Here is a 22626-nt window from a genome sequence, read left to right as displayed (position 1 = left end):
AAACATATACAATTTTTCCATTTAAGGAACGAAAGTGAACGAACAAACAAACAAACAAACAAACACACAGGAGAAGAAATGTGGGTATTGTCCAATTCATCACAGTATAACAAAAAGAAAATTTTTTTTCCCGTTGCGTTATAAAAGACAACACGATATTCATTTGGAAGCGATTGTCTACTTTCTACTTTTTCTTCACTGGAGAGAGAGAGAGAGAGAGAGAGAGAGAGAGAGAGAGAGAGAGAGAGAGAGAGAGAGAGAGAGAGAGAGAGAGAGAAGGAGGAAATTTACTAGTGAGCGACACTGTAACAACCACACACACACACACACACACACACACACACACACACACACAGAGTTTCAGTTTCAGTAGCTCAAGGAGGCGTCACTGCGTTCGGACAAATCCATATACGCTACACCACATCTGCCAAGCAGATGCCTGACCAGCAGCGTAACCCAACGCGCTTAGTCAGGCCTTGAGGGGACACACACACACACACACACACACTTTAACATCAATAAGGCTCATATACTAGAAACAATGAAACAAATATCCATGCGTCATACATCACGAGCTTCCATCAACCCACGTCAAACACCATCTGTGTTGAAGCGTCAAAAAATAACAGAATGTGTGTGTGTTGAAAATGCACACACACACACACACGCACACACACACACACAAACACACACACACACGAAAAATAACCCAGAAAAAAGAACAAACAACAATTCATTAGCAGAGCTTACCTTGAATGAGGTAAAAAAGAAAAGGAAAAAAAAAAGGAGAGAGACAGAGAGAGAGAGAGACAGAGAGACAGAGACAGACAGACAGGGAGACACAGATTGACAGCACGTTCAGGGTTGCTTGTAATCAGAGAAAGAAACAATCATCAAACAGGAAATCATGACGAAGACACACACACAACGATATACAAGGAACAAACGTCATACCAAATACACAGTTCTCATGGCCAAGCGTGTGACTAGAAAACCACTGATAAGACGGAACAGAATTTCTATTATCAACCATGGGAATTTTGGGGTCGAGGGGGCGGATTGTCGAATTTGACACCGGATCAGAACTGTTGTACAGAACGCTCTCTCTCTCTCTCTCTCTCTCGTCTTGGATAATTTTGAATACTCATCGGAATGTCAATGGAATGGTATTGTCAGCACGTCCTCCTTCCCAGTATCCCAATGGAGTGAGGTTTGTAGCCTTTATGCAATAAAGCACTCATGCATTCATTCATTCATTCATTCGTTCATTCATCCATCCATTCTCTCTCTCTCCTCTCTCTCTCTCTCTCTCTCTCGCCACTGTCTGAAAAAAAGGGAGCATTCATTAACTGTACCCCGTTCCAACACCTCTAATTTTTCTGCATCAGCTGACTACCACCCTAACAAGGTAGGACTTACATTTTATATTTTATTATATTCAGAGCATCCCTCTGTTCCTCACGTCCTTACAAGTGAATCTAGGCAACGTCTACGTCCATAACCACGTCCAAGTAACGCTTATTTTCTTGTTTAATGTCCACTTTCCACACAAGGAAGTCAATTTGTGAATCGCCCACATTACTTGATATACATCGGAGTCATGTTTTCCTCTAAAGTCAAAGTCACCCTGTAGCGTATAGTTTCTTGTTACGTCCGAGCAACTCTGCCCCAGTCTTCCGTGATATCACGTCCAAGTGACTCAATTATATATGTAATGTCTACTTTCTTGTCACGTTTAACTTAACTTTACGTAACGTCCACTTGCCCGTAACATCCAAGTCAATGTATATATTGTCTACTTCCATTTACGTTCAAGTCACACTGTATAACGTCTACTTCCATTAACGTTCAAGTCACACTGTATAACGTCTACTTCCATTAACGTTCAAGTCACACTGTATAACGTCTACTTCCATTAAGGTCTAAGTCACACTGTATAACGTCCACTTCCATTAACGTCCAAATCATTCTGTAACGTCTACTTCCATTAACGTCCAAATCACACTGTATAACGTCTACTTCCATTAACGTCCAAGTCAATGTCTGTAACGTCTATTTCCATTAAAGTGCAAGTCACACTGTATAGCGTCTACTTCCATTAACGTCCAAGTCACACTGTATAACGTCGACTTCCATTAAAGTCCAAGTCATTCTATAACGTCTACTTCCATTAACGTCCAAGTCATTCTGTACAGTGTCTGTGAAAGAAACACGTCAAAGTCATTATGTAACGTCCAATTCCATTAACATCCAAATCATTCTGTGTAACGTCTACTTTCATTAACATCCAAGTCATTCTGTAACGTTCGCGAAGAAAAAGAATGTAGCCATCTTCTTAAAAATCATCTTTGTGTTATGAAAACCAAGTAGATTAAATCAAATCACAGCCAAAGCAACGTGTTTCCTTTTTCTTTTCTTTTTTTTTGTGCTTCATTTTTGTTTGTTTGTTTTTCTCCCTGCAGAATTATACAATGTGGGATAAGCAAGGAATACCTGTAGAGGGAGGTAAGCAGGATGCTCCCGGACAACTGATGGTAAAAATGACTGAGACAGTGAGCACCGGTACAGATTGCCACAATACCTCAGCTGCAAGAGAAGTGTTTCTTTGCGCAAAAAAATTTGTTGGAATGTAGCAGCTTCTACTTCAACAGTGTACGAATCTGACAAGTCTTATGATTATTATTGTCATTATCATTATCATCATCATCATCATTATTATTTATTTATTTATTTATTATTTGTTCATTGATTTATTTTTGTGGTCTGTGAAACAAACTGAAAGGACACGCGGCATTTTTCTCTTGTATATTAAATGGCTACGCACATATAATCACTATGCTCGAAAAGAGAAAAACTGTGAGCAGACTCTCTCTCTCTCTCTCTCTCTCTCTCTCTCTCTTTCTCTCTCTCCTCTCTCTCTCTCTCTGTGTAAGAGACAGAATAAGAGAGAGAGAGACAGACACAGAGAGAGACAGACAGAGAGAAAGAGAGAGAGAGAGAGAGAGAGAGAGACAGACAGACAGACAGACAGACAGTGAAACAGAGACAGAGAGAGACAGAGTCAGATAAAGAGATAGAGATTCGGAGTATCCACACGAAAGTTAAGAGAGATAAATACAAAAAAAAGGATTGCAAGACGTCCAGTCGAATGGAGGAGAGAGAAAAAAAAAATCGGTTTCTTCTTAGTCCTTTGTCTCGTGATGTTGTCAACGTATATCTTGAGTGTATTCCACTGTGTGTTTAGATAACGGAATAGTGCAGTACATATAGTCATTTCAAGATATTTCCTAGCTCTTCATGTATCAAAGAAACGTCCTTTATTTCTTGTTCGTTTGTTCGCTCGTTCTTTTTTGTTTTTTTATTTTCGTTTTCTTTGTCTGTTTCGTCTTTCATTGACTGTTCATGTTCCTCTTTACTTTATTCTTTCTTGCTGAACAATTTACCACAATGAAGGAACGAGGAGAGAGAGAGAGAGAAAAAAAAAGGGGGGGAAACAACAACAACAACAACAAAAACCCAAAGAAAAAAAAAAAAGAAGAAGAAGAAAGCAGAAAAGGTCAGCGATGCTAACGTCAAACGGTGGTGATTATCAAGTTATGATGAAAAACAACAACAACAACAACAACAACAACAACACGCAGCTCTATTTCACCGTGTCCTTTTGAAAGTTGACATTTTCACAGGAGTCACAGATCAAAGTGTGAGTTCTGGGCAGTGACACACAGACAGACAAACAATTATACAAAATATTACCTATGTATACTACACTGCATGTCGGGCAGTGACACACAGACAAACAATTATACAAATATTGCCTATGTATACTACACTGCCTGTCGAGCAGTGACACACAGACAAACAATTATACAAATATTACCTATGTATACTACACTGCATGTCGAGCAGTGACACACAGACAAACAATTATACAAATACTGCCTATGTATACTACACTGCATGTCCGGCAGTGACACACAAACAATTATACAAATATTGCCTATGTATACTACACTGCATGTCGGGCAGTGACACACAGACAAACAATTATACAAATATTGCCTATGTATACTACACTGCATGTCGGGCAGTGACACACAGACAAACAATTATATAAGTATTGCCTATGTATACTACACTGCATGTCCCTTTTTTTAAAAATAAAATTTTGTTCGCGTTATTTTGATGTGATGGTATTGCATATGTATCGTTTTAGTGTTATGTTGTCTTAGTATTGTAAAATAAGAAAAAATGAATACATATATTTGCGAAAAAACAACAAACAAACAACACCACCAAAAATAAACACACACACACACACACCAAAACAACAACAACAAAAAAAAAACAAACAACAACAACAACAAAATAAATAAAAATACTGCATGATGTGAACTAATCTAACATGATTCCTACCACTCCTTACTGTTTTTTTTTTTTTTTTTCTTTGTTTTGTTTCGTTTTTTTGCCGAAAAACAACCAAACACGTGCCTAATGAAAAATGCGAAATCGTCCGGAGGGTACACAACAAAAGCGGGAACTGAAAGAGAGCACCGTACACGGATGTACACGTCTAATGATGTCACCGCCACACCACACAACACCATTGTCTTGTCTTCCCCCCAAATCCCTCAAGTCTCCGATATGTACAAAGTGGGATTTTTATTTATTATTTTTTTCAATATATATATACAGTCGAACACATTTCACTGTGGAAGGATACTTTCGTTTGTGAGGTCAGGCCAAAAGCACGGGAACGTCTTGTCGATTGCTGTTTCTCTCTCTCTCTCTCTCTCCAAGTTTTCCCTTTTGACTTTTTTTGGTGTTTTTTTTTTTTTTTGCATGCTCACCACTCTCTCACTCTTTTTACCTGTTTTTTTCTCTATCTTTTTCATACACACACACACACACACACACACGTCCACATGTGCAGATAGGTTGGGATGGAAAGTCAGGATGAGTCCACCACAGAATACTGTTGGTTTTTTTCTATTTTATATTAAAGTTCTGTTCCTCGCACTATTCCACACACAGTGCACAGTTTGCATGCCAGAGATGATGATGGTGGCGGCAGTGTGGAGCACAGCACAGGTCTGTGTGTCTGTGTGTGTCTGTGTGTGACAGTGCGAACGAAACGACGACGACGACGACGACGACGATGACGACTGTGAGGAGGTCAGGAGGGGACTGAGAACGACCCAACGGAGCAACTCATCCCACGTCACATCACCAGCACCAGCACCAGCACCAGCACCAGCTTCCACCCAATCCTGATTCTACCAAACCGCAGGCATTCAACTCATCTAATCAGCCCTACTTGCCACCACACCACCCCCACAACAACCACACACTTTATCCCTCACCTTCCTCATCTTCCACGTCACTCCCTTCCCCTCCCCCCTCTGCCAACCCTCCCCCCCCCTCTCCACACACAACAACCACACACCTTATCCCTCACTTTCCTCATCTCCCACGTCACCCCCTCCCCTCCCCCCTGCCAACCCCACCCCCTCCACCCACTTCCCGCCCCCCCCCACCCCCTCCACACACGAACACCCACACACCCACGCACCCACTAAGTAAGTCTTAGCGATCTCCCCCCGTCATGAACGTCTTGGTAGTGTTGTCACAGGAACCGAAACGGGTTTCGCCAAACTGCTGTAACGAGTTCTCGCCGTGGCGGCGGTCGAGGTTGGAGTCACTGACGCGGGAGGCGGTCCCCAGCCTGGAGGAGAAGCGGCGGTCCTCCTCTCCCGCCCCGCTGTCCGGGAACCCAAGCAGGGAGCCCCCAGAGCCCCCGGCCACGCCCAGCTGCTCCGGGTCCTGGCATGTCCCGCCGGGGTCGTCCTGAGCGGCGAAGAAGAAGCCGGACCCGGATCCCCCCTGTGGGTGACTCCTCTCCTCCTCCTCCTCCTCCTCCGTCCCGGTGTAGAGCGGGAAGTAGGCGTCGAGGGAGAGTAAGGGAGCCGTCTGCTGGTGCCCCGTGGCGGTGGCTGAGAAGCGGGAGGGGAAGGGGGAGGAGGGGGAGGGGGACGGGGAGGAGGAGGAGGAGACGCGGGGGGAGAGAGACCCCCGAGGACTCTGGTCCATGAACTGCAGAGACGCGGCGTCCACGTTGGGAGAGGAGGCCGACAGCTGGTCCGGGGACTGGTGGGGGTGGTGCTGGTGGGGGTCGGGGGGCGTGGTAATGGAGGAGGGCGGGGGCGGGGTCAGGGGCAGGGGCAGGGACAGGTCGTCATCGTCGCCTCCGCCCCCGTCCCCGCCTCCTCCGCTGGACAGGTCCTCCATGCTGTCGTGGAAGGCATTGAGCACCTCCACCTTGCTGTCCGCCTTGCCGCCTTCCCCTCCAGCAGCCGCGGGGTCACGCAGGCTGCGGCTCTCCTCCTCCACCAGCCCCTGCCGCTGCAGGCTGCAGCTGCCGTTCTGGATCATGGGGATGGGGAAGGCCGAGGAGCAGCCGTAGAAGGAGCGCAGGGTCTTGCCGGTGGATGAGAGCGAGGTGGGGTTGGTGGCCTGCCGCACGTTCTTGTGGGGCTGGAAGACCACGATGTACACCTTGGGCGCGAACAGGCAGAAGAGCGACACGGTGGCGCTGATGGCCACGCACATGCACAGCGACGTCACCTCGATCTGAAACAGGGGCCGTGGGGAGGTTCAGACACACAGCGACACGTGGGGCACGGCGCTTCAGACGTACATGTTACTACCTTTAGAGCTCAACCTGCTCCAGGTACGAGTTGTGGAGTGATGGTCTAGAGGTAACGCGTCCGCCTAGGAAGCGAGAGAATCTGAGCGCACAGGTTTGAATCACAGCTCAGCCGCCAATATTTTCTCTCCCTCCACTAGACCTTGAGTGGTGGTCTGGACGCTAGTCATTCGGATGGGACGATAAACCGAGGTCCCGTGTGCAGCATGCACTCAACGCACATAAAAGAACCCACGGCAACAAAAGGGATGTCCCTGGCAAAATACTGTGGAAAAATCCACTTCGAGAAACAAAACTGCACGCAGGAAAAAATACAAAAAAAAAAAAAAAAGGCGCTCTCGGTGTGGCGACACGCTCTCCCTAGGGAGAGCAGCCCGAACTTCACACAGAGAAATCTGTTCTGACAAAAAGTAATACAAATACAATAACTCGTACCATAGTTACTTCCCCTGTGAACCTGGCGCGAGTTTTCTCGTACCAATGCGTTATTCTAACTTCGTTTATTCTTGTTTGTTACAGTTGGTGTTCTAAACTGAGCTGTTTACGGATTCCGGAAGCATGAAAATGAAGTCTTGTTTGACCGATTCAATCAACAAATTCTTCATCGATTCTCGCCGTTTTAGTGAACAACCCTTCTTTTTACTGCAGTGGTCTCGTGTAGTGCTGGTCCAGGTATGCAGCTGTGGGGTAGAATGAATTAAGAAAGACAAAACAAACAACAACAGAAACAGCGCACGTACGTACTTTGGAAATCTCTCACCCAACTACACATTCTTTGAAATTTTCAAGGCAATGAAGAGGGGAGGGTGGGAGGGAGAGAGGGGTTTTTGCACAACGATCTTTCTCACTTCTTTCTTTGGCACGTTTTCTTTTCTTTTTTCTTTTTTTTTTTGCAAAGTGATAAGTGATTTCCACTACGGACTTGGCTGACAGATCAAACGGGCGCAATAGCCGAATGGTTAAAGCGTTGGACTTTCAATCTGAGGGTCCCGGGTTCGATACTCGGCGGCGCCTGGTGGGTAAAGGGTGGAGATTTTTCCGATCTCCCAGGTCAACATATGTGCAGACCTGCCAGTGCCTGAACCCCCTTCGTGTATATACGCACGCAGAAGATCAAATACGCACGTTAAAGATCCCGTAATCCATGTCAGCGTTCGGTGGGTTATGGACACAAGAACATACCCAGCATGCACACCCCCGAAAACGGAGTATGGCTGCCTACATGGCGGGGTAGATAAACAAAACGGTCATACACGTAAAATGTTAAATGTTACATGTTTGTCTGAGTGTGTATGTGTGCATGCCTGAAATGTGATTGAATGACACAGGAAACGAATGATGAGCGCCCAGTGGCAGCCGTCAGTCGGCTCTACCCAGGTAGGCAGCCTGTTGTGTAAATGACCCCGTGTTTGTAAAGCGCTTAGAGCTTGGTCCTCCGACCGAGGACATGCGCTATATAAGTATCCATATCAATCAATCAATCAAAAAGGATTCTTCTTTTTTTGCCCTCCTCCGTGTTTCAAGGCCAGGAAGTCGGTGGGGGTGCTTTGCACTGTGATCCTTTTCTGGCAAATTCAAAGTGATCTCCCACCACGGACTCGGCTGACTCTGATAAACAGGATCTTCTACCCCGCTTAGTTGTCTCGGATTCCACTGCATGCTGCTCTTCACTGGTGAGGCTCCATGATTATGCTGGTGGTTTTTGACTCACTTGTGTAAACAAAGTGAGTCTATGTTTTAACCCGGTGTTCGGTTGTGTGTGTGTGTGTGTGTGTGTGTGTGTGTGTGTGTGTGTGTGTGTGTGTGTGTGTGTGTATGTGTGTGTCCGTGTGTCTGTGTATGTCCGTGGTAAACTTTAACATTGACATTTTCTCTGCAAATACTTTGTCAGCTGACACCAAATTTGGCATAAAAATAGGAAAAATTCAGTTCTTTCCAGTCATCTTGTTTAAAACAATATTGCACCTCTGGGATGGGAACAAAAAAAATAAAAAAGAAGCCTAATTATATGCAAACTGCATTTACTATTATATTTATATTTTTTGTATTCTCTAAACTTGGCACTTTGATCTGATATTCGACACAACAACAAGAGGAGTCATTATTATCATTTTTTTGTTCAAACAGGAACTTCTTTTGCTAAGCATGGAATTTTTATTTATTTTGCAAACGTTTTGGTGCAGATAGTAAAAAAGGGAAATTATTCTGTAATTAATGCTAGGGGACTTAATTTATCACAAGTGAGTCTTGAAGGCCTTGCCTCTCTTGTCTTCCTTGAAGTCTCCTTCCCCCACTGCCATTTTCCTTTCCCAGGTGTCTTGAATGCTCAAGATAGACAACAGAAAACTACTACTTTGTATTGTGTTGAAAAACAACAACAACAAAACCCCCCCACACAGGAAACAAATTAAAGACAAATATACAGACCAACGTGCCTTTCGTTGTCTGTCTCAACAAATAATTCTCTCCTCCTTCCTTTTGGTTTCCACAGGGAAAAGGTGAGTCTGGAGAAACATGACCCACAACCCGTCGGTCCGATTAACTCACCCCCGCCCCCCCCTTCTTTTAATCAACAAAGCTAGAGTGATTCAACCCACCCCCTTCTTTTATTCAACAAAACTAGAGTGATTCAACCCACCCCCTTCTTTTAATCAACAAAGCTAGAGTGATTCAACACACCCCCTTCTTTTAATCAACAAAGCTATAGTGATTCAACACACCCCCTTCTTTTAATCAACAAAGCTAGAGTGATTCAACACACCCCTTCTTTTAATCAACAAAGCTAGAGTGATTCAATCCACTCCCTTCTTTTAATCAACAGAGCTAGAGTGATTCAATCCACCCCCTTCTTTTAATCAACAGAGCTAGAGTGATTCAACCCACCCCCATCTTTTAATCGACAAAGCTAGAGTGATTCAACACACCCCTTCTTTTAATCAACAAAGCTATAGTGATTCAACACCACCCCCTTCTTTTAATCGACAAAGCTACAGTGATTCAACCCACCCCCATCTTTTAATCGACAAAGCTAGAGTGATTCAACACACCCCTTCTTTTAATCAACAAAGCTATAGTGATTCAACACCACCCCCCTTCTTTTAATCGACAAAGCTACAGTGATTCAACCCACCCCCTTCTTTTAATCAACAAAGCTAGAGTGATTCAACACACCCCTTCTTTTAATCAACAAAGCTAGAGTGATTCAACACACCCCTTCTTTTAATCAACAAAGCTAGAGTGATTCAATCCACCCCCTTCTTTTAATCAACAAAGCTAGAGTGATTCAACCCACCCCCTTCTTTTAATCAACAAAGCTATAGTGATTCAACCCACCCCCTTCTTTTAATCAACAAAGCTACAGTGATTCAACCCAACCCCTTCTTTTATTCAACAAAACTAGAGTGATTCAACCCAACCCCTTCTTTTAATCAACAAAGCTAGAGTGATTCAACCCAACCCCTTCTTTTAATCAGCAAAGCTACAGTGATTCAACCCAACCCCTTCTTTTATTCAACAAAACTAGAGTGATTCAACCCACACCCTTCTTTTAATCGACAAAGCTATAGTGATTCAACACCCCCCCTTCTTTTAATCCACAAAGTTACAGTGATTCAACCCACCCCCTTCTTTTAATCAACAAAGCTATATTGATTCAACCCACCCCCTTCTTTTAATCAACAAAGCTACAGTGATTGAACCCACCCCCTTCTTTTAATCAACAAAGCTACAGTGATTCAACCCACCCCCTTCTTTTAATCAACAAAGCTAGAGTGATTCAATCCACCCCCTTCTTTTAATCAACAAAGCTATAGTGATTCAACACCACCCCCTTCTTTTAATCAACAAAGCTAGAGTGATTCAACATAGACGGCACCAGAAAGGTATCAAACAAAGCACACACACACACACACACACACACACACACACACACACACACACAGAATTACAGCCAAGGCTGGCGAAATTTGTCCACGAATGTTTCTCTTCTTAATATGCTCATGTTTATGTTTATGTTTCATTGTGTCTTATAAACTTTAAGGTTTTATGACAATAAAAAGTATTCTATTCTATTCAGAGAGAGAGAGAGAGAGAGAGAGAGAGAGAGAGAGACAGACAGACAGACAGACAGACAGACAGAGACAGAGAGAGAGATCAGGCTCACCCGGAAGTCGTGGTTGGCGCCGAAGTAGATGGGGATGAAGGCGCACCAGACGATGCACGTGCTGTACATGGCGAAGGCGATGTACTTGGCCTCGTTGAAGTTCTGCGGGATGTTGCGCGTCTTGAAGGCGTAGACAGTGCACAGCACGATGAGGAACATGTTGTAGAAGAGCGAGATCATGGTGGCCACCTGGCTGCAGCGGCACTCCCGCACCAGGTAGTCCTTGTTGTGCAGGCGGTACTCGGTGGCCGGCTTCTCGAAGCCCAGCCAGGTCAGGCCGCCCACCACCTGCACCGACACCAGGCAGGTGCAGATGAGGATCTGGGAGCGCGGGGAGGTGTAGCTGGGCCGCTTCACCATGGCCTTGATGCCCACGTTGAAGATGCGGTAGATGCGGTTGGTCTTGGTCAGCAACCCGGCGTAGATGAAGCACAGCGAGACTCCCACGCCCAGGCGAATGACGGCGCAGAGGACGGGCGAGGGCGTCAGGAGCATCAGCAGCGCCGTGAAGTAGGCCAGGAAGATGCCCAGCAGCAGGATGTAGCACAGCTCGCGGCCCGAGGCCATGATGACGGGCGTGTTGTTGTAGCGGATGAAGACGACCAGCACGAAACCCGTGCTGACCACGCCGCACAGGCAGAAGACCGCGGGGATGAGGAACCAGAAGGAGTAGAAGTCCAGGTAGATCTCTGGCAGGCGGACGCAACCCGTGCGGTTGGCGTCCGGCTTGGACAGGTGGTCACACAGGTGGCACGTCTCCTCGTCCTGCAAGGTGTTGGAGGGAGGGAGTTTGGTCAATGTCCCGTCACACACACATCGATGATTGAAGGCATTTTGTTCAGAGTATCATTGTGTTGCAGCAGTAGTAGTAGTAGTAGATTAATGTGTACATGTGAGTATTTTCGCTCAGAAGAGGAGGAGGAGGAATGGTGTGTTGGAGGAAACCGGGTAAATGGGGTGGGGATTGGGGAGGGTGGGGTGGGGGTGAAATTTGAAACAAAGGTCTACATTCAAATTACAGAAAATTACTTTAATGGACTCACTGTGCAGGTGTGTGTTTGAGTACTTTGTGTCTGACGTGTTGTCATGAAGCGCTTTAATGAGAGGTTTCATCATTATTGATATCATCATTATCATCATCATGACTATTCTTCTTCTTCTTCTTCTTCTTCTTCTTATCATCATCATCTCCATGACTATCGATATTATTATTATTATTATTATTATCATCATCATCATCATCATTATCATTATCATCATGATGACTGTCATTATTTTTATTATTATTATAATCATCATGACTATTATTATTATTAGTAGTAGTAGTAGGAGTAGTAGTATCATCATCATCATCATCATCACTATCAATATTATTATCATTATATCATTATTATGATATTATTATTAACATCATTATCATCCTCATCATCACTATCAATATTATTACTATTATTATATTATTATTATCGTCATCACCATTACCATCATCATGACTATCATTATCATTATTATTATTATTATATTATTATCATCATCATCATCACGACTATCAATGTTATCATCATTATTATCATCACCATCATCATGACTATCATTATCACCATCATGACTATCAATATTACCATTATCATCATCACCATCATTACGAAAGAATTAATAAAGGTAGAGGAGACAGACAGGGGAGACAAGTCAGTGTTCGTTCTGACTGACTGACAGTGACATCACCTTCAAGAACTCGTTGTCCTTGCAAGGGGCGCAAATCCAGCAGCACTGACTGCTACTCTTTCTGCTCTCCCCTGGCTTGCAGGGTTGACTGCAGATGGACACTGGAGGTAGACCCCTCGAGCCGTTCTTCCATTGCAGAGAGTCCACGTCCAGGACCAATCTGAACGAATGAGAGGTGAGATAATTTACAAACAACAACAGCAACGACAACACCTATTACACTAACAAATGAAATCAATTGCATCAGCACTAGTGAATACAAAGGTATTTTCTGGTGACGGTGGGAAAAAACACGGACAGACACGGACATTGTTTTATTGCCATTGACAATAGTATCCTTTGGCAAGGGGGACAATGTATGAACAAAAGAATAACGGCGGTTTTCAGAGAAACTGACACATTGCTAAGAGTAAAAAGAAAATCAACGACAAACAACAACAACAACAACAACAACAAAATCATAAAATACAATATACTGTTAAAATTAAAAAGGAAAATTAAAAAGCTCGACCATCCAACTTTCTACAAAGTCATTCAGAATTATAAAGTGTGGAACTGGCATCAGGGTAACAGTGTTTTTTCGGTAACTATAAGGCTTCCGAAGACAATTTCTTTTTCCGACAATCCCAAGCTAGGGCGATAAATTTCGCTAGTGATCTTATTCTTACTTCCTCATCTATCAAAGCGTACTGATAAGGTTAATGTTTTCTAAGTTTTGACCGTTGAAAATTAAGGTAGGAAAACACACACACACACACACACACACACACACAGAATGCAAATAAGAATACGTTATTGGCTAAAGGCAAATGTCCCTCATGAAGGGGTGAACATAAACGCACAAGCACATCAGCCATACCAAAATTTTATGAATGCATATCAACGGTCACATCAAAAGAAATCGATATTTAAATCATATCATCAAGACAATACAATCTCTCTAAATTTAAATGCATTGTACAAGAAAATAAACAAATTCCGAACACCACCGTCTCTTATGGACGATACCAACAAAACTGAATTTAAAGGCACATGGATTTTGGTAATATTTTAAAGGAATGAACTTTTGTCTGGTATCATGAAGAACTACAACACAAAACTAAATGCAATTCATCTTCTTTGGATTCTTTACACAATGGACAAATCAAATAACTGTCATTGAATTCTTTGTATCTATAATGATGTACATTTAAATCAGATATACCGAATCGAAATCTAGTCGTTATATATTTGAAGTGTTTGTCCATAGTAGACAAAAGATAAGGTTTTAACTTCATGGGTGCTACAAAAAGTTCTATACATGTTTAATCTATCACTGGTTTGAATATATTCGTGCCATTTTGAGAGAGAGAGAGAGAGAGAGAGAGAGAGAGAGAGGAGTTATGCATGGCCAGTTTTATTTTTGTTTTTGTTTTATGCGCGTGGGTGTGTGTGAGTGTGTGTGTGCGCGCACGCGCGTGTGTATGAATGTACAGGTCTGTTTTAAAGTCATTAAAAAAAAAAAAAAAAAAATTAAATACCTGTCCGTCCACTCGCCGATACGAGCGTAGACGTATTTGCCTTCCTCCGTTCTCTGGTACTGGTAGATGTCATAGCGACCCAGGCCGTCCCCGTTGGCAGTGAACATCACTGGCTCCCCGCCTGTGCCTGAATACAAGACAAACAGCTTACTACTGTAAGTGATGTATAGATTGTTAGAGCTGGGTAGTTGTTGTTTTTTCTGGTTAAAAAAAAAAATAAAAAAATTAGGGCTTGTACAGTAGACAAAGTTCATTTTCTTTACGTAATGTACGGATTATTAGAATTGGGTAGTTATATTTGTTTTGTTTTTTTGGTTTTTTTCATTGTTTGTTTGTTGCTTTTTTTTTGTGGTCGGGTCAAATTTTTTGGGTTTGTACAGAAAACAGATTTTTATTTTCTTTACGTGATGTACAGATTATCAGGGCTGGGGTTGTTTTGTGAGGTAAAATTTTACGGCATGCAGCCTATGGAGGACGAAGTTTGTTTGACGTGATATGCATACACAACAAAATAATTTTTTCTTAGAAATGTGAGGGCTCTCATATAAAACATGTTTTGTTTGTTTGTTTGTTTGTTTTAAAGAGGATTATAAGTTTTTTTTCTGTAAACTTTCTGTTACGTGCGCTAAGTGCATGCTGCACACGGGGACCTCAGTTTTTCGTCTCACCCGAATGACTAGCGTCCAGACAACCACTCCAGGCCTAGTGGAAGGGGAGAAAATACTGGCGACTCTGCCGGGATTCGAACCAGTGCGCTCAGGTTCCATCGCTTCCTAGGCGGACGCGTTACCTCTAGGCCATCACTTGGTTGGTTGGTTTGTTGGCTTAACGCGAACAATGGGGGTTCAAGCCGAGCAAGTCAGGCCGTCGGCATCTCCTGGAGCTGTTGGTAACTGAAAACAACCCGAGTGGAGTGATGTCCTTGAGGTAACGCGTCCGCCTTGGAAGCGAGAGAATCTGAGCGCGCTGGTTCGAATCACGGCTCAGCCGCCGATATTTTCTCCCACTCCACTAGACCTTGAGTGGCGGTCTGGACGCTAGTCATTCGGATGAGACGATAAACCGAGGTCCCGTGTGCAGCATGCACTTAGCGCACGTTAAAGAACCCACGGCAACAAAAGGGCTGTTCCTGGCAAAATTTTGTAGAAAAACCCACTTAGATAGGAAAAAGAAATAAAAACTGCATGCAGGAAAAAACAAACAAAAAAATGGGTGGCGCTGTAGTGTAGTGACGCGCTCTCCCTGGGGAAAGCAGCCCGAATTTCACACAGAGAAATCTGTTATGATAAAAAGAAATACAAAAACAAACTGAAAAGTGGAAACGGGTTCCGGTTGATCACCCACCGATGAAGGAGACGTTACGGATGTAGCGGAGGAAGCGCTCCCCGGTCATGTTGCGGAGATGCGGGCAGCGGTCGAACCCTTGAGGACAGTGGTCGCTCAGGCTGTCGTTGACGGCCTGGGCAAGGGAGAGCACCGCGTCCATGACGAACTGCACCAGCCCTTCCTGCTTGTAGCCCGTCACGTCCCTCAGGCGTTCCTCGCCTGTCAGGTGGTCAGGGTGTCAGGGTCAAGGTGGTCAGGGTCAGGGTGGTCAGGGTGTCAGGGTCAGGGTGTCAGAGTGGTCACGGTGTCAGGGTCAGGGTGGTCAGGGTCAGGGTTTCAGGGTGGTCAGGATCAAAATGCCAGGGTGGTCAGGGTCAGGGTTTCAGGGTGGTCAGGGTGTCAGGGTGGTCAAGGTCAGGGTGTCAGGGTGGTCAGGGTGTCAGGGTGGTCAGGGTCAGGGTGTAAGGGTGGTCAGGGTCAGGGTGTCAGGTTGGTCAGGGTGGTCAAGGTCAGGGTGTCAGGGTGGTCAGGGTGTAAGGGTGGTCAGGGTCAGGGTGTAAGGGTGGTCAGGGTCAGGGGAGTCAGGTTAGTCAGGGTGTCAGGGTGGTCAGGGTCAGGGTGGTCAGGATCAAAGTGCCAGGGTGGTCAGGGTCAGGGTGTAAGGGTGGTCAGGGTCAGGGTGTAAGGGTGGTCAGGGTGTCAGGATCAAAGTGCAAGGGTGGTCAGGGTCAGGGTGTAAGGGTGGTCAGGGTAAGGGGAGTCAGGTTAGTCAGGGTGGTCAGGGTGTCAGCGTCAGCGGCAGTGGATGAAGTAGGCAAGAAAGAAAGAAAGACAGAAAGGAAAGAAAGAAATAATTAATAAATGAAAGAAAAACATTTATAAACACGACTGCATGCACACACACACACACACACACACACACACACACACACACACACACACGCACGCACGATTCTAATATTAATGTTAGGAAAAAGTTGTTTTGTTGTTGTTTTTTTTTTCAACTCAACAGCACACAAATCAATCACCCGTAAGAGCAAACAAAAGCCATACAAAAGCATCAAAGAAGTTTTATTTTGTCATGCAAGAGGAATAGAGAAGTGATCAATACTTGTAAGAAGGGGATACAGATTCATCATAAAATTTTGTTGTAACTGGAAAATTTGTCTCATTATCTGAAAAGAGATAGAGAAAATAACAACAAAGACAACAACAACAACAAAGCAAAGAGAGAAATAAACAAATAAAATCAAACGTCCACCCTACACAGCACAACACGAAATAAAAAAAAAAAGAAATCAGACGACCGCCCTACACAGCACAACACGAAATAAAAAAATGAAATCAAACGACCGCCCTACACAGCACAACACGAAATAAAAAAAAATAAAATCAAACGACCACCCTACACAGCACAACACGAAATAAAAAAATGAAATCAGACGACCGCCCTACACAGCACAACACGAAATAAAAAAAATGAAATCAGACGACCACCTAACACAACATAAAAAAAATCAAAAAAATCAAAAGACCACCCAACACAACATGAAATAAATAAATAAAAATCAAACGACCACCCAACACAACATGAAATAAACAAATAAAATCAAACGTCCACCCGACACAACACAACATGAAATAAACAAATAAAATCAAACGACCGCCCTACACAGCACAACACGAAATAAAAAAAAAAGAAATCAGACGACCACCTAACACAACACAACATAAAAAAAATCAAAAAAATCAAACGACCACCCAACACAACATAAAATAAACAAATAAAATCAAACGACCACCTAACAACATAAAATAAACAAATAAAATCAAACGACCACCCTAGGCAACATGACATAAACAAATAAAACAAATAAAATCATACGACCGCCCGACACAACACAACATGAAATAAATAAAATCAAACGACCACCCTACACAGCACAACATGAAATAAACAAATAAAAGCAAACGTCAACCCAACACAACGTAAAATAAACATATGAAATCAAACGACCACCCTGCACAACACAACACAAGACAAACAAAACATAAACTATTGTCGTTGTTTCAAAACAACAACAACAACAAACACCAACATGCTAGCAGCAACAACAAATGCCAGAAAAATTCAATGACACGAATTTTCAAAATTTATCCGCGTACAATTCCATGTGCTTTATAAATAATAAAATGTGACACACTCTTTGACTCTTATTCTTTTCATTATTATTATTATTATTATATTTATATAGCGCTGAATGTTGTGCAGAGACAAATCAAAGCGCTTTCGCACCAGTCATTCACACGCATGCATGACTCAAAAACTGGAGAAACAGAAGACAAGGAAGAGGCAGGGAAGGGAGGCTATTCCACCTCTGTTCGAACCTAACTTTTCCCGAACTAGCTCCTCCATTCCTTCCCCTTTCCCGTCTTTTCTTTACGCCTACCAATCTGCATGTAATCACACGTTTTGTCTTCATTCCCTTTGTTTGTAGAGGTATGCATGCATCAAAAGGTAGCCGTGAAAAGCGCACTGGTCCGTTTCCCCGGACAAGATTCAGCGCTTTCAATACATTATTAATGTTTTCTGCATCGAATGCCTTGCGAGACATGGACACTGACAGCTGGGTTTCCGTTTCAGTTTCCCTTTCTCAAGGAGGCGTCATTGCGTTCGGACAAATCGATATACGCTGCACCACATCTGCTAGGCAGATGCCTGACAGCAGCATAACCCAACGCGCTTGTCAGGCCTTGAGTGCATGCTCGTACCTGTCAAGAGTGGATTTCGTGCATGCTTGTACCTATCAGAGTGGATTTCATTTTACGTAAATTTGCCAGAGGACAACACTCTCGTTGCCATGGGTTCTTTTCTGTGCGCCAAATGCATGCTGCACACGGGACCTCGGTTTATCGACTCATCCGAAAGACTAGACGTTTAGTCTGATTTTCCAGTCTAACTTCGGAGAAAGGGCGAGAGCGGGATTCGAACCCACACCCTCACGGACTCTCAGAATTGGCAGCTGAGCGTCTTAACCATTCTCCCACCTTCCTCCTTGACAGCTGAACTAATGAATAAGATACAGGCAACATCTCGAGGGTGGACACAGGTCTGACCCTGAGTGAGACAATCAGGAGGGCAGACAACCGCGAGGGATGGAGGAGGCTGGTTGCCAAAATGTGTGGTGCTCCCACGGTCTACGAGACAACGGGCATAGATGTACAGATGGATAAATAAACAAGACATAGTATTAACTGTCATCATGACTTCAAATGACAGGCTTCACTTACCGCTGCATTTCCGTTTGACCCCTCCCCCATGGACACTGCAGTTGAAAGTAGCCTCCCAGAACTCGGGGAACCAAGGGTTGCGGTGGTTGTTTCTCAGGGTGAGGTTGAGAAAATAGTCGTCAAAAGCTGTGACAACAACAACAACAACAGACACACACGCAAGCACATATGCACGCACGCACGCACACACACACACACGCACACACACACGCACACGCACACACACACACTCCCACACACGTACACACACACACACACACACACGCAGTGAGGAGTATTAATTCCATGAAAACAGGCGAGATTATAAGTCACCACACAACAACAACAACGACAACAAAACACACACACGCACGCACACATGCACGCACGCACACAGACACACGCACATAGTCCGACTCGTGGGAATCACAATGTTAATTATTCTATCAGAGTTCAGACCGACGGACAGTTCCATTGTTCAAAGTCTCGCAGTAGCTTGACTCAGTGAGTGTCAACACACACACACACACACACACACACACACACACACACACACACACACACACACACACACACAGAGTTTTGAACCCTGTTTGCTATAATCATGAAAACTAGAGGTTTTGTCGAACCGAAAGTATGTGCTGGAATGTAGACGTTTCCACCAGTGTTGTCAAAGTTGATTTCACTTTCTTTAGTTTGCAAACAAATGTTAGGATTCGAATCTATCAATGTTTCAACCTTTTCCGGACTTTACAACGGCTTTTAGGTATTTCACAACAAAAAAATACAAACACTTGTCGAGCACAACACAGAAACCGACTCCCAGATACATGGCGTACGAAATGCCATATGAGATATGCGGAGTAAAGATGCTGTTATACTTTATTTCATTTAGTTTTGTTGTAACTTAATCCGTTCGAATTTTTTCTTGGAAAAAAAAGAAAAAAAAAAGCGCTGGATTTCCGTAAACATTTCTTGATCACATACAACACCGGCCTAGGAAGACAGGAGACCATGTCACAAGCGCATGTCCATTCGTGGACTATTATGCATCAATGATATAACCTTCACTCAAACAACCCTCTGCAAACAGCCTTTTGACAATGTGTTAGTGCAAATTGTCGACACGATCCACATCTCATGATATCCTGTTGGCGAAACGGCGCGCCGCACCAGTGTTGATTTTTCGCCAATGGCCATTTACCGGCTGCTGTCACCACGGCAGAAGTGTGTTGTCTTGTTATTTGATTATTCTGGGCGATAAAGCTGGGTCAGCTGGACGTTTTGTGCTATGTCGTGCTGTCATCGGAATCATTTTTTATGTGAAGGAAGGGGGTATAACTCACATCATATGCGCAGAAATAGATGCGTAAACGAATAAGCTAACCTTCACAGAAGGAAGATTCTTCAACTGACAATACGACCTCACTGGCCTTCATATTGAGTGTAAAACAAAACAGTGTTTACATGTTTTCATTTCGTGTGTTTACGTGTATTAGGTCGTGTTTTTTTTAAACGGATGTTTTGGTTAAGCATGATGCACAAAAACAAATATACAAAAGCACGTAGTATGAAATTATTCAGATTTATGATCCAATAGATGGCAGAAATTTGATGTTTTTTGCAGATTCAAGCATGGATATAACTTTCATACTGAACGCAATGACTGACTATTTCAACCAAAAAGAAAGAAGAAGAGGACTGTCGTCAATGAATGTATCCATCTGAGAAATGCTAAATAACTGAGAAAAAGAAAGAAATGTCACAGCAATCGCTGAGAGATTTATTGATTTCTGCGCTTTTCCCTTGTTGTCATTAAAAATAAAAACGTGTGCAAAGAACTAGAAGGCTACTGTTCTATCTTAATCTAGATTCGGTGTGGAAAAAAAGTATTTGAGAGAATAATGGCATCATTAAGGTTTTGCACGGACACACAAGCAAGCACGTACACACACACACACACACACACACACACACACACACACACACACACACACACACACACAACCACAGACATAATACAATAATACATAATACATAATATAAATAAGTAAATGAACATACGTATATAAAAATCATGTGTGTGTGTGTGTGCGCGCCCGCGTGTGTGCATGTGTGTTTGTGTGTGTTATTGACAGACTCACTCTGTTTACACACGTGAGCCAAGAAATGATTAAATTTACGATTGAATCATTAAAATATCAAAGCTTTTGCAAATGATGAAAAAAAAATGTTCGCCAGTGAATCATGGCAAGGCATGTGTATTTCGAGGTGACAGGTGGAGGGGAGTAGGAGGAAGAGGAAGAGGAGGAGGAGGAGGAAAGAGAGAGAGAGAGAGAGAGAGAGAGAGAGAGAGAGAGAGAGAGAGAGGGTGAGCGAAAGACAGAGAGACAGAGAGAGAGAGAGAGGGAGAAAGAGAGAAAGAGAGATTCAAAACTGTATTACTCAAAGATAAAGATTTTAGGCATCGCCTAGTCTTCCAATCTGTCCTTGTGACAACAATAACAATAACAACATTAACGATAACGACACAACAATAATACTTTTGTTAACACTGCTACATATACTGCTGCTACTGCGAATAATCATCGCAGAGATGAGAGATGAGAGAGAGAGAGAGAGAGAGAGAGAGAGAACACTGAACACTGAAATGTTTAATGTCATTAGCTGAAAAGCTCTAGTGACATAGTAGGTACTAATTAGAACAAAATGATGCAAAACAGATAAAATGGAACAGAAAGGAAAAAAAAAAAAACCCACAGATTTGAAACGACATAAACTAATAAGCGATTTGCGACACTTTGGCACTTTGAGAGAGAGAGAGAGAGAGAGAGAGAGAGAGAGAGAGAGAGAGAGAGACAGACAGACAGACAGACAGATAGACAGACAGACAGACAGACAGAGACAGAGACTGAGACAGGGAGAGGGAGAGTTTAACAAATTAATTCGTTTCTCAACAGGAGATACTTTGCTATCAATTATTATTGTGACGCCAATGCACTTCTGGGAAGGGCACATATACTGAGAGAGAGAGAGAGAGAGAGAGAGAGAGAGAGAGAGCGAGCGAGCGAGAGAGAGAGAGAGAGTGAGAGAGAGAGAAGGAGACAAAAAGGGAGAGAGACGGAGACATATAGATAAAGAGAGACAGAGAGAGACAAAGAGAGATCAAGACAGACAAAGACAGAGAGACCGAGAGAGAGAGAGAGAGAGAGGGAGAGAGTGTGAGAGAGAGAGAAGGAGACAAAAAGGGAGAGAGACAGAGACATATAGATAAAGAGAGACAGAGAGAGACAAAGAGAGATCAAGACAGAGACAAAGACAGAGAGACCGAGAGAGAGAGAGAGAGAGAGAGAGAGTGAGAGGAGAGAGAGGGGGGACAGAGAGAGAGGGAGTGAGAAAGAGAGAAAGCGTAGGAAGGGAGAGGGTAAGTGCAGGAGGGAAACTATGAAAGAACGATAGACAGAGAGAAAGAGAGATGGAGAGGCAGAGAGACAGAGAGTCAGTGACACAAAGATACTGAAGGAGAGGAGAGACAGACAGACACAGAGAAAGAGAGACAGAGAGAGTGAGACAGAGATACTGGAGAGGAGAGACAGAGAGACACAAAGAAAGAGAGAGGGAGAGGCAGAGAGACAGAGAGATAGAGAGGCAGAGAGACAGAGTTACAGACGTAGATGAGAGACAGAGAGACAGAGAAAAAGAGACACACAGAGAAAGAGAGATGGAGAGGCAGAGAGACAGAGAGTCAGTGAGATAGAGATACTGAGGGAGATGAGAGACAGAGAGACAGAGAGAAAGAGAGGCAGAGAGACAGAGAGTCAGTGAGATAGAGTTACTGAGGGAGATGAGAGACAGAGAGACACAGAGAGACACAGAGAGAGAGAGAGAGAGAGAGAGAGATCGAGAGGCAGAGAGACAGA

The 22626-nt window shown here is 43.6% G+C and overlaps 1 protein-coding gene across 1 annotated transcript in view; it reads right to left on the bottom strand.

The window, feature by feature from the left end:
• Positions 1-5583: 5583 nt before the first annotated feature.
• The window catches only part of LOC143284976 (metabotropic glutamate receptor 8-like), a 412856-nt gene continuing 395813 nt past the window's right edge, over positions 5584-22626 (bottom strand). The window contains exons 6-12 of the mRNA XM_076592138.1: positions 18728-18853; positions 15455-15655; positions 14111-14237; positions 12591-12750; positions 10866-11630; positions 6243-6627; positions 5584-5990 (exon numbers count right to left, since the gene is read on the bottom strand). Coding sequence (XP_076448253.1) covers positions 5584-5990; positions 6243-6627; positions 10866-11630; positions 12591-12750; positions 14111-14237; positions 15455-15655; positions 18728-18853 — 2171 coding nt within the window. The remainder of the gene's footprint in view (positions 5991-6242; positions 6628-10865; positions 11631-12590; positions 12751-14110; positions 14238-15454; positions 15656-18727; positions 18854-22626) is intronic.

This window comes from Babylonia areolata, chromosome 8 (assembly GCF_041734735.1).
Source record: "Babylonia areolata isolate BAREFJ2019XMU chromosome 8, ASM4173473v1, whole genome shotgun sequence".
NCBI classification, from domain to species: domain Eukaryota; kingdom Metazoa; phylum Mollusca; class Gastropoda; order Neogastropoda; family Buccinidae; genus Babylonia; species Babylonia areolata.
Note: the sequence above shows the minus strand (reverse complement) of the source record. Positions and strands in the feature narration are given on the sequence as shown.